Genomic DNA, 18,239 nt, shown 5'->3' on the forward strand with positions numbered 1-18,239 from the left:
GCTTGTTTGATATCAACGGTACACAATAATGAAGAGCGGTTTGATTTTTACTTTACAATTATACTTGTTTAATAAATTGTCAAAACTTCGGAATCGTGATACAAAATTTTATTGTAACAACATCATCCTACTGGCTAGTATCTGCCACTTTTGACATAAGGCCATAAGTAAATACAAGCATAATAAAAAGAAGATGTGATAGCTTATGCAACACCTATTCGTCAAAGACAAGATGACTTACAATGTAAGGATAACCAGTCAATGTCACTAAAGGGCCATCAACAATGAGCAAAACCCATACAACCCTGTAAGCCTTAAGTTGCCCAGATATGACAAAAGAAAGACAGTTCGAAATTCTCATCTATAAAACTAACGGCATGATGATTGCATATGATACGTTTTAATCCTTAAATGAAAGATTATTGGCCTGATTACGATTAATTCGAGTGAGTTATTAAAGTCCTTTTCGACTAAATTTTATATTTTGTAACTGTATAGCACTGTTACTTAATAATACATTTTTGTTTGTTTATTGTTTTGCACCTCTAAATATAAGAAACAAAATAACGTGTGTCTTCATATGGTGTTCCCAAAATGAAAGTCACACTTACACCAATCAGGAACATGAGAACACATTCCAAAAAGGAAACCTTTTAACATAGTGAAACCATACAGTATACATAGAGAAGCGACAGTAATTCAAACACACGGTACTGTAAAAGTGTGTCGTTTTCAATCTAAAATATCTGAGAAAATATCAAGTTTTTTTATGAATATATCTTAGCATGCAAAATACTTTATTTTTAAGATAGTTCATTTTCCTGAAAAATTGTCACTTTTTCTTTCTGTTTATTTGATTCAGTATGCGGTGATTGTCTGTATGTTAATAACTGTAAAAGATCTTTTTGAGGGATCCATTTGAGAGAATGTTGCAAGAGTAGATATCACTCAATATCCAATATGTCATGATAATCTGTCATTGTCTTTCGAAATTTCACGCTACTAATTGAGGTTGACTTCTCACTTCAGTACCTCCATGTACCTATGAAATTAACTGTTTACTTATTCTAACCCTAAATATGAATCATAGATTCGATAACGGAAGTTGGTCAAATAGCAATCTATGAATTGATTTTTAAGTAATAAGTAAAGAGTACTTAAAGAATATGTATTCAGTAGCAGCCAGGTAACACTCGGAAGGTCATCCTCTATTTTAGGATTTTATACTTTGGTTGAAACTGGAATATAGAATGATGATTTGTGTATTAAGCATGCTATGTGTGGTCCACATGGTATTTAACCTTTACGAAAAATGTAGAAAAAAAGGGAAAAATGATGGAAAAAAATATTTAATATATTATGCTGTGAATTATCAAAATGTTGTGCCAGTTAGTCCCGATAGTGGAGGCTTTAGAAAGTTCTATCAACATTAATTTTACGTTTCTAAATTGTAAGACTAGCTTTGAGTATTAAACCATTATAATAATAAACTTAAACTATCATAGAATAATGAGAAGCAAATATATGGTCCGTATAAGGTATTTAAAATTTATCTGTTATACACCAAATTACAGTTTGTACAACGAAATACTACATGTAAATGTGTGTCAAAAGGGGGAGTGGCCTTATCTATCTCTTTTGTATGAAAAAGAAAATAGGATTAATACAAAACATGATTGTGATTTTTAAGGGAATTTTTGAAAAACATATGCTTCTGTTTCCATTCACTGATATTGTTTTTTCTATCCTACACAGTGTTACATTAACCATATAAACACATTTTCTAACTCTGGACATTGATTGATTGCGTTTTTTGTCTTCGCCTGTTTGTTTTTGGACGCTACTTTTCAGGAAAATTTTATTGTAACAACATCATCCTACTGGCTAATATCTGCCACTTTTGACATAAGTAAATACAAGCATAACAAAAAGAAAATGTGATAGCTTATGCAACAACTATTCATCAAAAACAAGATGACTTACAATGTAAGGATAACCAGTCAAGGTCACTAAAGGGCCATCAACAATGAGCAAAACCCATACAACCCTGTAAGCTTTTAGTTGCCCAGATATGACAAAAGAAAGACAGTTCGAAATTCTCATCTGAAAACTAACGGCATGATTGTGCACGTACTAAACAATAAACAAACAAAAATGTATTATGATGTAACAGTGCAATACAGGTAAAAAAATATAAAATTTAGTCGAAAAGGACTTTAATAACTCACTTGAATTAATCGTTATCAAGCCAATAATCTTTCATTTAAGGATTACAACGTATTATTTGCAATCCTTTTGATTTAGATTCATGTATTATGAAGGAAACTGTCTTACATATTTGGTCTATAGAACCATGATTGTTATGTGTACATGTTATGTGTAGAAATGCATGTCTGTCTGACGGATAGACTTTCGATGTTGAGTTGATTGCTGCGTAAGTTTCTTGGTGTTTTTAATATGTGCAAAATATCAAACTGTATATTATATTATATTAATATTATCCTGTTATGTCTGTTATTTACTTGACGTAAACAGTAAACCAACAAATATAAAAATTAAAAAGTTAAAAACAACAATTTACAAATTGAATATTGTAGCAAGTAACCCTTTCCTGGGCTTGATCTGTTATATTTACATAGTGAATATATGAAGATATAAAATCAGTAAACGATTGATCTATTCTAAGCGGACTATACAATGACCCATACGACGTCGGAAGTTTAGATTATCGAATCACCCATACAGCTACATGTACACCATACAAGTACATGTTCTTATATCGGTTCAGATTTTCAAAACGTATATTACTTTTACACAGACAAAATTATATATGGATATTTTTGATCAACAGATTCTTAAAGTTTTGATGTTCATGGTCACGATTTAAAATGATTTTGAATGAAATATGGATTTAACTAGAAAATGGTAAGTCTAGTTATTTTTTTCATGTGTTTTAAGTAGCTGTATTGTCCATCTGGCTTACGAAAATGAAGAAATGTGCAAAATGTATACCGTAAAATCAGTCATTTCTCTTGTTCATTGAGACATTGAGGGAAAAGATACATATTCTAGGTAAACAAGAAAACTTCTGACGCATTATCCAAAATATGAGATGCGATACTTCACATTAAAATTAACACGAAATTATTCGGCACATAAATCAAGTAAGTGAGAGTTTGTTTGAACCGTTTAAAGAATGTGACCCTGTGTGACAATCTTCCAAATATATTTTTTTCAAATACCCGCCAATCAAATCGTACCGTAGTGTTCAGGTACTACACATGCAAGTGGTTCAAAAACTAGCGTATTCAAAGTAACTTAAACCTTAGTCTTTTTCAAAACATTCGTCAATTGACATGACTGTGTACGCACACATAGAATATAAAGAAACATTGATTCATGTATCAGTTTTAATCACATATAAGATGAATAATTCCGCTGTTTTAAAAACAACATGTAATGTATACATAAATAAATAATATGTAATATATACATGTAATATATGACGAGTATCATTAACGGATTAGTACATGTATAATAAGTTAACCACATGTTTCCGATTCAGCAACTGGAAGGAAAAACGCCACTTATGGTTTGTTGTTGTTGTTTGTTGGTCATCCACAAGTCATTTATCAAATAACTACTTCAACAAATTTAATTATGAACCTAACAATCGAAGTCTTAAAACAAAATGAAAATAAATGTGTTTTCAGACAATTACCCAGTAAAACAAACTAAATGCTAAATGTAGACAATAGACAATAGACAAATATAAGTTATATATTTATTTAAGCCACAATTATAATTTCAAATCCCAGACATCGCTGTTCATGAGTGTTTCTATTACTCCTCTTCGAATTCCTTTTTCGTATTCTTTGATTAAAAGACTTTTTTCTCTTTATAACAATAAAGTCGACATGCATTGATGCCATTAAAAATATTATAAGTTTTAAGCATATACCATTACAATAAGTATTCTTCATTTGAATAACAAACTATCAATGACCAATTTAAAGGTTCGAATTTTTTAAAGTCCTTTAGCCAAAGGTCTATTCCAGAAGGCTACAAATAATATCAAAGGTGAAAGCCCAGCTAATATAAAAGGTCGTGTTGCGCAAATGTACATATGGCCTATAAAAAAGGTCCAAAGTTGAGGTATGGCCAAATTATAGCCATTGACCCCTTGAAACTTTAAAACGTAAAACATGGTTTAACATAATTATGTTACATTACATATTTTTTTCCGTTCATTTTTTGTACATAATAAGGCCGTTAGTTTTCTCGTATGAATTGTTTTACATTGTCAGCTATGCGGTATGGGCTTTGCTCATTGATGAAGCCGTACAGTGACCTATAGTTTTTTCTTTGTTAATCATTTTGGTCTCTTGTGGAGAGTTGTCTCATTGGCAATCATACCACATCTTTTTGTTATATATATATATTTTATCCACACGAGGCACAAATAAAAGTTATTAATGTCACATGACGTACGGGCTAAAATGCCAAAATGGGCAAAGTCATCAAAGACCTCCAACTGAGGCTTTGCGCTTTATAATAAAAATGCTTCAATCAAAGTATTTTCACTGCAATACAATTACAAAAAGTGGCATTCAATTCTTAAATCATGGAAATATGATATGAGTTATCTAAAACGTAAAAATAACACAGAACTAGTGTTACACAAGACAAAGTGAATTGCATGGCCTTGCAAAGCACTCTGAATTCCGTAGTAACTGTATTTATTTATTACAAAGCAAATGTAGAACTTTCTTAAATATATTGAAACTCTGAAGACACAATTGATGCACCCGCAGATGCCAAGTGTTATACAAAAGTGCAAACAGCTGAGCATGATAGCACATACGTATATGGTTCTTTATAGGAGTTATCCGGAAGCGATATGCACCTCTTATATAAGTATGTACATGTACTCCAAAAAATGACAAAGTTCAACTATCTTCAAAAGCAAATATCAATAAAAAATCAAAACACTGACCACTAAATGAACAAACAGCCAGCAAAGTGAAATCTTCTTAGTAAACTGTAGGGGGATTTATCTCAAATCAGTATATACCTTTAATTGAACGGTCGGACGGAATGACGGACAGACGGGACGGGCAGAGTTAACACGTCAATATGCCCTAACACGTTTTGTTCCGGCTGGGGAGGGGGTAATGGTGCAAGGTAGAATACACTGTCTGTTTTCTTTACTTACATCATGCTTTGTTTGTTGGTAATAATTTATACATGTCCTTTTATATTACACAGTTTCGTACGAATGAATACTAGTAGGAACTATATGTTTGATCTTAATAAAACATTATTAGTAAGAATATTAATAGAATTATGCAAACCTTTTATTTATCTTTTTTTTGGGTCTGGGTAATGTATTGTAATGTATTGTGTTGAATTAATCATATCAACCGTGTTTCATTTAAATTGATTCGAAATGTATTGACATTTTTAGAGGGGGTCATGATAAACTTTATGCTAGTAGACAATGAATACAATGCTTATTTAAATGCTCGACTTAACAACATCTGATAAAGACGTTTGCATTTAGACGGCTATGATATAATAAGTGTACTTTAATTTGCGTAATGTGTTGAGTTATATGAAATATATCCGCACTAAAATTCTTAATTCAAATCACTTGTAATGTAAGAAGAAAGGCTAACAAATATTCAACAACCTGCATTTTTCAGAGTTTACCAGTCTTCTGTTCTTTTATGCATTGTTGTCTATATGCATAAAATGAAGAATGGTTTTCTTTACATTTTTTAGTTTTTGTTTGTTTTATTGTTTGTAATTTTCGCCTGTTACAAAATTCGCAGACTGCGAGACGTACGTGATGCTTTTCTGGTGGTGTCAATATAGTTTGCAGTATTGTGCTTAAGTCGGTTTGATCAGTAAGTCTCAGTTGTTGGACCTTTTTAATGATACGTCATGGTCCATCGACTTCAAATAATAAGCAATAAGCAAATAAGTTTGACAGGAACTACTATTTTGTACCTGTGATATCTATATCTATGATAATTTCTATACGGTTGCATTACTATCAGTTTGATGAGTATTTCAATGCCCCGCCATCGTGAATTATGTTCGGGGTCTAGTGGCTGTTTATAAATTACCATTTTTCAATGTTAGTAAGTCTACTGCTTATTATAAGTTGGTAACATATGAACTACTTTTGGTAGACATAATATTTCCAATTAACTTACAATAACTTCAGTACTTTTAAAATGTTCAAGTGTGTCGACCATTTTGATGTCCTGCACCCTAGGCTAGCTCATGATCCAGCAAATTTGAATTAACCAGCTTGTCTTTTAAAATTATGGATGAGGCCCCTCATGGGGGGGGGGGTCCTAGTAATCACATAATCACCATTTGTTTGCCAATATAATCACATAATCATTAAATATTTGCTTATCTTTAGTAATCAAATAATCATAAACTAAAAATACAGTCCTAGGTAATCAAATAATCATGAAATATTTGGCTTAATAATCAAATAATCATTAAAAAAACGGCCAAGTAATCACATAATCAAAAACCCCATGAGGGCCCTCATGGATAAACACGAGAAACATTTCTCACTAGAAACAAATGGCATTGAACGAGTATAGCCCTATTCCTCAACAAAAGAAAACCGGAATGAGTCATGAAATCAGTATTTGATATACAAATTAAAAATATATTGTCATATAATAAATAAAAGAAATATTTAAACGTTTGTGTTTCAACAGATCGTTCACGATCTTTTTCATGATCTACAATAAGCGGTACGTGATCTTTCTAGGTCCATAACATCATTTTTTTCATTCTTTGACAAATTTGTGATTTATTCATACAAATAAAATACAACCATTTGAATCGTTAAAATGGAATGACATAATTCATAGAAAAAATGTTTAGTCATGTTTAGGAGCAATCTGCTTTTATAGTTCTGTATTAAAGAACAGTTTAATGTTAAACTTTGATTTCTCTCAAATACAGATGATAATGTTAAAACAATTTGGCAAACAGTTTTATTTTCTTCTAAATTTGCCCATATAGTTGGTTAAATTAGATAAGTTATTGCATGTAAACTTGCATGATACCTAGATAAGATTTCTTTCACGATCCTATACCAGAGCTTTAATTTCATGATCTAATCGCATTAATTACTTAATAAACAATAAGGTATTCTTTTATGATATTTTCTCCATATATCGAATGACACCCGTCTTCAATAACTGTTTACACAATTTATTTTTTGGTTTTAATTCATAAACATGATAAAGAGTTAAAACTTCGTATATACTTATTTATCTAAAATATCTCTTTTATAAAGAATTTACCACATGTATAATTATAGTTGATACACACTGTGCGTCAAACTAGACTCAACATATCTATAATACTAAAATTACAAGGTCCAATTTGTCAGCCGTCATCACGTAAAAACGACGAATCAAAGAATTCAACTTTATATATAACTAATATAGTACAAAGGTGTAGATTAAAAATTACACCATTCCCGGCCCTTTTGTTTTCCACGTAATTAATATTGCCAATAATTAAGAAGTTCCGGGTCGAGTCCGATTCCGATACCAATAGTATATTCATCTGTTACCTTACCTTATCTGTACGTTCCATATTTGACAGGCGCACCACCAAACGGTGTATTCAGGATATGCTATATACACGGGTCATAATCATAGGGTTGACACTACTAAATTGTCAAATTGTTACCTATTGTAGTATTTTAATCAGATAACAATACGAATACTAAAAATAAGGCGTATAGGTACAGTTTTCAATTTGTTAGCGGGCATGACGTAAAACAGCGAATCAAAGAATTCAACTTTAATTTATAACTAATATAGGACAATGCTGTTGATTAAAAAAATACTCCATCCCAGGACCTTTTGTTTTCCAAATAATTAATATTACCAATAATTGATAAGTTCCAGTTAGACGGGTTAAACAGAATGATTTGAAAGCAGAGAAAACTGTGAAAACTATCTTATAATCGGCATGACTTTATCAGATGACAATACTAATACAAATATAAGTCTTGCGCATAGTTACATACTTTAAATCAGTCACGGACCCACGATATCACGGGTGTGTTCTAGTTTCAAATAATGAAGCAGCTTCTCGGTAAAAAAAATTACTACCGCTTAGCTTTTAAAAAGTAAAGAAATAAGTTAACTCACTATGGGATATTTACTTTACCAACATTTTTAGCATGTCCTTCCAAACTAGAAAGCTGTCATTCACACAAATGATTAGTTGTAAAAGATCGACAGAAAACATCAACACCAATGGGACATCTCGAATGTTATAAAAAGACCTTGTTTCTTACTTTCTTCCTCATTTTGTAACCTTCATTAAATTAGTCAAAGTGTATGTAATAATTATAACATCGTGCGTGTTTGACTTAGCCTGGGGTCCTGGCTAATCTTGTCAGTATACGACGCGCAGCTAGATTGGGCCGGATCCAAGGCTATGTTTGACTGTGCACATTTCAATGACATTCTCACCTTTGACGTACTTATGTCGAATAGGATAAGGGGGCATTCATTTGAAGTTGCAGGGAAAAAAGTGGGATTAAAATGGACGAATTTGATATTACATAAATAAGATAAAATGTTCTTATAAGCAATTGTAGGATTTTACAAATACATCGTTACGTTACAATCATGCCTCGATACGAAAATAATTCGGTCTGCAATTAAAAGATTTCTTTCTGCTATAGCCTGCTACATGTGTAATAAGTCATTAAATCAAGTTCATCCATCCGTAATTTAATAAATAAACAATTTACACATAAGACTTACACGGATCTCTTTCTCTATCAAACACCATTAAAAAAATAACATTCAATTTTCTGAATACATTTAAATACTTTCTTTTTATCTGAATCTATACCTTTACTGTTGATATATTTATGCTTGACTGCTCTGGTATACAATGTACCCATTCGGCTTAAATATCAAATCGGGTAAATATGTAAAGTATTTCGCGTACTTCCTGGTTAGTAGTATATAAAGTGTGATGTTGGTCTTGCTGCAATAAAGGTAAATATTTTTTTCGTTCCTTTTATTTTGAAATTCTTTTTGTAAACATAACGAAGAATTCATACATACATAAAGTGTTCAAACAAATTGCGCAGATGGCCAATAAGAAGGGAAAAACGTATACAAAAGGGTACACTTTAAATCACTATTAAATATATACATGCATATATATATGTGTAAAAAGGAAAAATGAAGATAATTGATAATTTCTGTGTTGATGGTTACGCAAGAAGCATAATGTGTATAATAACATTGATTTATGTATTATTTTTATTAACTGTGTCTAAGTCATTGCTCCATTTAAGATTGGAAATAAATTTACAGACAAAACAACAGGACAGTTACAGCTATTTTGTAAATGAGTATCTCGATCATTTAGACAAAAAGTAATAAATTTTAACTACAGGTGTAACGTGTTTGGCTTATGAATTATATGTTCGTATCCGTTTTCACAGAATCTGAGATACTCCAATATCAATCTTTTAATTAACTCGAAAACCTAACTACAACTTAGAGGCTTTTCTTAAAAACTACAAGACCAGTTTTTAAACTTTGAAACTTAACAAAGAAATGATAATATTCACACCAATAACTTTATATTAAAAAGTAGTCTGAAAACTATTTATCCTTGATCCTTTCACCGACTCCGAGGTCCCAACTGATTTGACAAACAATTATATTAAACTTAAGAACAAGCTTCAAAAATCCTAGGTTCCTGAAACACCTAGTTCTGAGACACCCAATCTCTAAAATACCTAGTCCTGAAATGACTAGTCTCTGAAGCACCTAGTTCCTGAGACAACTAGTTTTGAAGCACCTAGTCTCCGGAGCACCTAAGTCACCAGATTATTACAAGCTATCTGTTCGAGGGACTGCGACCATTCCCAAGGGAAATTACAGTTTCGGAACAACGCGGTAGCTTGCAATAACTGTAATACCTAGTCTCCGAAGCACCAAAGTCACCAGACTATTACAAACCACCTGTTCGAGGGACTGCGACCATTCCCGAGGGAAATTACAGTATCTGAACAACCCGGTAGCTTGCAACAATCGTAAAGACTTCAAAAACCGCTTGCTTCAAAACCACAACGCTTTCAACTCAACTAGGTTTACAAACTTCTCAATTCTAACATTATTATCTGCTGCTATTTTCTTCCCGATGTTTAACCATCAACGGCCAAATAACAAATGAGCGAACTCGCACTATGAATCAGTGTCTTTATATACCAAGAGCGCGGACCTCGAAGAGAGCACCCTAGTAACAATTAACGCGTCTCATAACAACCAAGGATAAAAGAATGATTTCATATGCATTTATCGTTAACGCATTGTTAAAACGGGTAATTTATTATAGATTACAATTAAACGATAAACTATAGATATTGTCTTATGCCTAAAATGCCTTTTTGTCACATTACCCACGCCTCCGATTTCATGCGTCCTCGCATGACTAACATCAACACAAAGAATAAGTTTAAAAGGTCCCCAACAAATTTTGCCTCTGCAGCGGCCCCAAGGAGCCTACTCTTAACGAAATCTGCAGAAGGGGTCTTTTACATGCACAGGGCGTGACATGTCCCTGTACATGGGGCCTCGGTTTTAACGTCCCCATCCGACGGACTCTACATATATATATTTTTTACAACCCAATAGTTACAATGACAATAATATTTTATATAAAAAAACATTGCTATCTGCAATCACTGATTAAAGTTCAAACAAAGATTGAAATTCTTTCCGAATTGTTTCTGCGACCTCCTTTCTATTTAACATACTTCTAACAGACTTTATATATTTTCTGTACTTCAAACACTCTTTCTGACTTGGAGTCACAATTTTCTCATGTGTTGTCTTGCTTTCGCTAATTCCTTTCAGACACACTTTTTCAGACGTCTTAACTTTTGTGTGAAGCACTTTATTATCATCTTCGTTTTCAGACCTGTCCCTTTCTGAAACGTCTATCATTTTCGTCAACTCTCTGTGAACTGACAACTTTGTCTTTTCACTGTTTAATAAGCATTCACTCTTGTTCACGTCTTCGTCGTTACAGTACTTGTCTTGCTCCCTTGGTAGCGCAACGATTTTAGTGTCATCATTTCTGTGAAGCCTTTTCATATGACGTCTGCGATAACTCGACTTTTTAAACGTTTTACTACACTGGTAGCAAGTCAATCCGCTTTTCTCTAAACATTTATTTGTATTTACATTACCAACTTCAGTTTTTGGTAGAACAGATTTTCTACTGTTTCTAGACACCAGTTCCCGATTCGTAGGAGATAATTTTACAGTTGTTGCCACATATACCCTGTAGCAGCCAATTTGACCTTCAAAATGTAAACGGGTCTTTCTTCCGTTTACCCATATGTTACCTTTAGTGATATCGATCACACAACTGTGGCTCCTTTGGAAATCTATTCCCAATATGCCATCTATGTTGAGGTCTGCTACGACAGCTATATTCGAATAAACATATCCATTTATATCAATGTCAATAATGGTCTTTCCAAATACATTTAAACGAGAACCGTTGGTAGTCAATATCTCTCTGTCCATTGGTGACAGGACATGCAAACGCATACTGTCAAATAATTTCTTTGAAATTAGAGATACTGTCGCCCCTGTGTCTATAAGAATCTTTGCTTTACAACCATTAACTTTAGCTTCTATAAACATACCAGCCTCATTTGCTAATTTGTTAACTCCTATCGCACCGTTCTGTTTTTCCCGTGAAAATGCGGGTAGGTTTTGGGAGTTTGAATGTCCTCTTTCCACACTACTATCGTGACAATCTTTCTTGAAGTGTCCATATTTTCCACAATTGAAACATCCTCGATTCTTGTGATTCTGATATTGTGCCCGAGTCTGCTTTAAAGCTCTAACTTCTTGCTGCAGTTCAGACAAAGCTGTCTGCATGTTTTTAAGTAGCTCTACTGTTTTGTCGCTAGTGTCAGTGGTGACTACATCTGTATTTGTAGCTCTTAAATAACCCTTTCCTTCCTCTTGCTTTATTTCAGCCTTATTAAAAGCTTCTAGTTCAACAGCGTGCCGAACTGCGTCATTCAGGTCTGTAGGTCTAGCTTGTTTAATTCTGAGTCTCATGTCCACACTCATGAGCCCGTCTATAAATTGCTCTTTAGCGAGAGTTTCCCTAACGTCATTTGGGGCTGTTGGATATGAAAGGTTCGCCAAGCGTCTTATGTCCTGACCTAATTCAGGAAGGCTTTCTGAAGCCTTTTGACGACGCTCCCGTAATTGTGTTCGGTACAATTCCGTTTGATTGGCAGGCGAAAATCTCTCTTCAAGAGACCTGACAAGTTCCTTAAAATCTTGTCTTTTATCTGTGGGTAGATTTCCTAGTACCCCCTGGGCTTGTCCTCTCAATGAGACTGCCAAATACAAACCCTTCTCTACATCTGTCCAACTATTTAAATTTGAACATGCATCAAAATGAGACTTGTAATCTATCAATGATCCTTTGCCGTCAAACGTAGCGGGCTTTATGATATTTTTGCGTTTATTGTCTGGCCTATATGCACCTAATTTATCTTGTGGTTTGGGCAAATTTTTCTTTAACCTTTTAGTGTCAAAATTTGTCTCAAGAACATAATCTGGATTATCTGTATTACGTATTGCAGGCCGTGGCATAACTTTTGTCTTAGCCCCTACCCCAAAGTGAGTACTTTGGAGTATGCTGCTGCCTGTACCAGAGTCTGGGTCTGGAATTCTAGCAGAAGCAATTCCAGAGTCAGATTGTCTTGGACGTGTTGCTTGACTAATAGGAGTTGACTGAGCAAAGTTTGGGGTATTTTCAAAACTCTTATTTCTTAAGCACTCTATTTCCTTGTTTAATTTATCTAACTCCCTGGTCAAATTTCTTGTTTCGACACTGTAAGGGTCATACAACATTTTATCTTCTCTGTATGTTCGGGAAATATTTTGAAGAATAAATTGAACAATTTTTCAAATATATTTTATTAAACAATTTGACAATCAATGTATTTACAAAACAGAGTGTTGCTTCTTGCAATAAAGGAAAAATAGGAAATAATGACAATAAAACAATGTGATTATTTACATATAATACTGAAGTTTCTCAGATCCCACCGCTGCTAACCAATTTTGTAACGTGTTTGGCTTATGAATTATATGTTCGTATCCGTTTTCACAGAATCTGAGATACTCCAATATCAATCTTTTAATTAACTCGAAAACCTAACTACAACTTAGAGGCTTTTCTTAAAAACTACAAGACCAGTTTTTAAACTTTGAAACTTAACAAAGAAATGATAATATTCACACCAATAACTTTATATTAAAAAGTAGTCTGAAAACTATAACCTCAATTTATCCTTGATCCTTTCACCGACTCCGAGGTCCCAACTGATTTGACAAACAATTATATTAAACTTAAGAACAAGCTTCAAAAATCCTAGGTTCCTGAAACACCTAGTTCTGAGACACCCAGTCTCTAAAATACCTAGTCCTGAAATGACTAGTCTCTGAAGCACCTAGTTCCTGAGACAACTAGTTTAGAAGCACCTAGTCTCCGGAGCACCTAAGTCACCAGATTATTACAAGCTATCTGTTCGAGGGACTGCGACCATTCCCAAGGGAAATTACAGTTTCGGAACAACGCGGTAGCTTGCAATAACTGTAATACCTAGTCTCCGAAGCACCAAAGTCACCAGACTATTACAAACCACCTGTTCGAGGGACTGCGACCATTCCCGAGGGAAATTACAGTATCTGAACAACCCGGTAGCTTGCAACAATCGTAAAGACTTCAAAAACCGCTTGCTTCAAAACCACAACGCTTTCAACTCAACTAGGTTTACAAACTTCTCAATTCTAACATTATTATCTGCTGCTATTTTCTTCCCGATGTTTAACCATCAACGGCCAAATAACAAATGAGCGAACTCGCACTATGAATCAGTGTCTTTATATACCAAGAGCGCGGACTTCGAAGAGAGCACCCTAGTAACAATTAACGCGTCTCATAACAACCAAGGATAAAAGAATGATTTCATATGCATTTATCGTTAACGCATTGTTAAAACGGGTAATTTATTATAGATTACAATTAAACGATAAACTATAGATATTGTCTTATGCCTAAAATGCCTTTTTGTCACACAGGATTCTAAAGTCTGCAAAACCTTCATCATTAGAACTGATATTTACATGACCATATTTGTCCCAAAACGTAATATTGACTTTATATTGGAAAAGGACTATCGATGGCGCCCACTTGATTATATAGTTTTTAACACTGGAGTTGTGACATTGAACTTCACTGGGGCATTGTATGTATGGCTTCAATTTTGAATGACTAGGACTACTACTAGGGTCTAACCAGTCGGTACTCCGGCTTCCACCATAAATATAAAACATCTTTTCAGACAATAAGTTAATTTTTGAACGTTCGTTTACCTCCTAAATACATGTGTATTCGGTGAAATGTGTGCACCTGTCCTAAGTCAGGAATCTGATGTACAGTAGTTGTCGCTTGTTTATGTAATATATACGTGTTTCTCGTTTCTCGTTTTGTTTATATAGATTAGACCGTTGGTTTTCCCGTTTGAATGGTTTTACACTAGTAATTTTGGGGCCCTTTATAGCTTGTTGTTCGGTGTGAGCCAAGGCTCCGTGTTGAAGGCCGTACTTTAACCTATAATGGTTTAATTTTTAAATTGTTATTTGGATGGAGAGTTGTCTCATTGGCACTCACACCACATCTTCCTATATCTATTGTTGAATAATACTTTAAAATTACATTTCGAAAATTAATATATTTACTGATTTAAAAGATCTTCATCTTTAAGGCTTTTTCGTATTCGAATCAGAATTAACGCGTATTTCTTTGTTTGGATTGATCTTCAATGGTCAAAAAAAGAAAAAAAATGAAGCTATGACATTTTGCCTGTTACATTTTTTGTACATCATCTATCCATCTGTTTTGTTGGATGATTATGTAAATTTTCTTAAAGACCTATCTTGTCGTTTCATTTCTTAATCTGGATTATAATAATTTAAGATACCAAAAAATTCCCGAATCTTTGCGGAATATTAATTTGAATCAGGGAAAACAACTATCATATACTTAGTTCATTAATATGATTTTGATTTAGTGTAAAGTCTATTTTTAATGAACTAGTTCACATTTTTGTTTTTAGGTGAGATCTAGCCATCCTCCGGGTGTGCAATTTCTTGCTGTGTTGAAGACCCATCGTGGCCTTCATCTGTTTTCTGCTCTTTGGTATCGCTGTTACCTCCTTGATACTCTCGTCATTACCATTCTCAATTTTATTATGGGGACAGGAATTATCTATTGCAATGAATGTAGGGTTAATTTCATACATCTGTCAAGTTCAAGGGAACATTTTTTCGACCCTTTTTCATCAACCGGTAGTGACGTATTATGAATGGTTGGTATTATGATAGGTGGTATCTTAAGTCCAATTTACTAGTCTAGTAAATAAATGTACCTCTAGTGGTATTAAATCTAAAATAAGGATATAAGTTTATATAATTGCTTCCGACAAAATATCTGTAATTACTTTTTGTTTCAATTGACTATGTTGTCAATCTCGAAATTTATACGATTACAAATCTCACTTTCAGATGATCTCCAAGCTGCAACGACCTATAGTTTTAATTACCATAGCGACTTGTCTTGTGTCAGTTACAGCGCAGAGTAAGTATATATACTCATTTACCATCTTTGACAATTAAAACATGTGTCCGTTATGAAAAAAATATGTATATGGTTCTGAATTCCTTATGTTTGATCAAAAGAATCGTTTGTGTTTATAGGAAACAATGTACAAGTCGGTTATACTATACATGTTATGCAAGGTTAGTGTAATTACCGTAATACTTTAAAAAAAAAGCATAATACACTATAGAATTTTAACAATCAAGGCATTCGTATCTTACTAGTAAGTCTTTGATTATTTCCACTTTTCTATATATGAGTAATTAATTAAAATATTGGGTTTGGTTTTGTTTTGCTTTTTTTGCAGTCTGTGGTTAAAGATTCAAAATTTGAATAAATATTTGAAACTTTAATATATAACATCTAAACAAGTTTCAATTGTTTTGACAACGGTCGCTGAAAACACACGACTAAGTGTTTTGACAATCAACTTTACACAAAGGTAGGGTTCACCGAATCCTTCACTTTTTTAAGAATATTATTTTTTGTCACATTTGTCTTAACTTGAAACTTAGTACACATGTTTCTTATGATATGATCTTACTAATTTCAATGCGAAATTTTCACTGACCACTGAAAATAGAAAATGAAAGTGCTGATGGGGCATCCGTATACTATGGACACATTGTTGATTTGTTTTCTTTTACCAACATATTTTCACTGTTTCTGTCCCTAATAATGAGGAAATGTTGGCTCCATTGAAAGTATACGACGAGGTAGAAACAGAAACAATCCGACGACAAAAATAACCCTAGTCGTCGACAACAATTTTGTGTTTGATTTTTAGGAAGATCGACCAGCTCCTTATAGTCCGGCCGATCGGTGAAATAAATTGCTCAATGAGGAAAGCACCAAATTTTGCATGATGGTACATTTTGGTGTACTGAGCAATATCAGCTATTGACCCACACTCAAAATTCAATATGGCCGCCATACATTCTAAAATATTTTCCAGTATTGCACAAACCACGGTGGATTTCATGATGGAAGCACAAAATTCAACATATTTGAATGATTTGGTGAACTTAGCAATATTTTGTTTTGATCTACTAAAATGTATTTTTGAAATTCAAAATAACTGCTATTTTCAAAATGGCCGCCTTGAAAAATGCAAATTTACATTATTGAGGACTGACCTGAATTTAATCATTTCATTAAAGTATAGTGTCATTTAGTCTCTTTTCCAGTTATGTCCTTTTAATTTTTACTGGCTTTATTTTGTCGTTTCATATACAAAAAAGTGGTAGCTTTCATTAAAAGCTGCAATATTTGTTGTATTAGGTCACACATAAAATCTTTGATTTAAGATTTATCTGCCTTTGCCGTAAGATAGTATTCATTGCCTATCTCATTTCTTGGTTTGCAATATTTGGCAATTTGAGATATCATATTCTGATTTGAGAATTGTATAAACACAAATCAGTGAAATGGCAGGAATTGAGGACAAGAATGACAAGATTATTTAATAAGCTGAAGACACTTTAACAGAGGACAACTCAGAAATGATCATTCAACAATTGTACCAAAGTGATTTAGAAGATAGGAAATTAAATGCTTAAAGAACAGCTGAGATTAACCACAACATAAAACAGAGCGAAGCGCGAATTGATAAAATATGTGTTAGTCTCATAAAGATGCAAGCTGAACTGAAAAAGGAAATGCATATTAATAATGAACCTATGGGAGCAATATATCAAAAACAGCAGTCTGAACAGAGGATAGACCACAATGCTAGTGTTAAGCGCTTGGCGGAATTGACGATCAGACCAATGGAAAATTCAATGCTGTGGTGAGACGGATGAACAAGCTAACAGCAACTGAGGCAAGAAACATTATTCATTTTAAATAGTTATCAAAGGTACCAGGATTATAATTTAGTAAAAGTGCATTTGAACATCATGATACTTTCCAAAAATGGCATCTGTTGTACGTGAATTAGTGGAGAAGAGAATAAAGAAGTTAAAAATCCTGCCATGAACACATCATCTAAGCCAAAATTTGACCATAGCCAATACAACGAAAGTAAAACATAAGTATATAATAAACTCCCTGCCTTGGGTCTTTCTCCAATTAGTTCACACGAACCATCAACCGTACCAAATTTGTTAAATGCAAATTTGGTGTCTTCAACTGAAGTTGGCAGTCTTATGTCAGTGCCCATTGTCCTGATTAGTCAGTTCAAGTTATTTAACAACAACCTCCTTTTAAGAACAGAACATCTAGTACTGATCAAGGATTCAAGCAAATGGCTTATGTGTCTTCTGACGCACACTTACAATCTACTACAAATCAATCATATTTGGTTCAGAGCAACACACCATTACAGAAACAATTGGCTGCAAGTGGATCTTCCAAGTTTCTCCAATGCTGACTGCAGTGGCTTCTAACAGGTAATCATTCCTGTCGAGTCAATGACAAATCCTCCTCCTCCCACATGTATTACTAGTACCCCAATT

The 18,239-nt window shown here is 33.5% G+C and overlaps 1 protein-coding gene across 2 annotated transcripts in view; it reads left to right on the forward strand.

Annotated features, from left to right (window-relative positions):
- The first annotated feature begins 2,773 nt into the window (after positions 1-2,773).
- The window catches only part of LOC134680750 (receptor-type tyrosine-protein phosphatase mu-like), a 60,195-nt gene continuing 44,729 nt past the window's right edge, over positions 2,774-18,239 (forward strand). The window contains exons 1-2 of one of the 2 annotated variants that reach the window (XM_063539966.1): positions 2,774-2,925; positions 15,690-15,762. In XM_063539966.1, the coding sequence (XP_063396036.1) occupies positions 2,923-2,925; positions 15,690-15,762 (76 nt within the window). In that variant the 5' untranslated portion in view covers positions 2,774-2,922. Of the gene's footprint in view, positions 2,926-9,019; positions 9,066-15,689; positions 15,763-18,239 lie in introns of those variants that run through there. The other variant, XM_063539974.1, reaches the window with a different exon arrangement.

This window comes from Mytilus trossulus, chromosome 1 (assembly GCF_036588685.1).
Source record: "Mytilus trossulus isolate FHL-02 chromosome 1, PNRI_Mtr1.1.1.hap1, whole genome shotgun sequence".
Classification (NCBI taxonomy): domain Eukaryota; kingdom Metazoa; phylum Mollusca; class Bivalvia; order Mytilida; family Mytilidae; genus Mytilus; species Mytilus trossulus.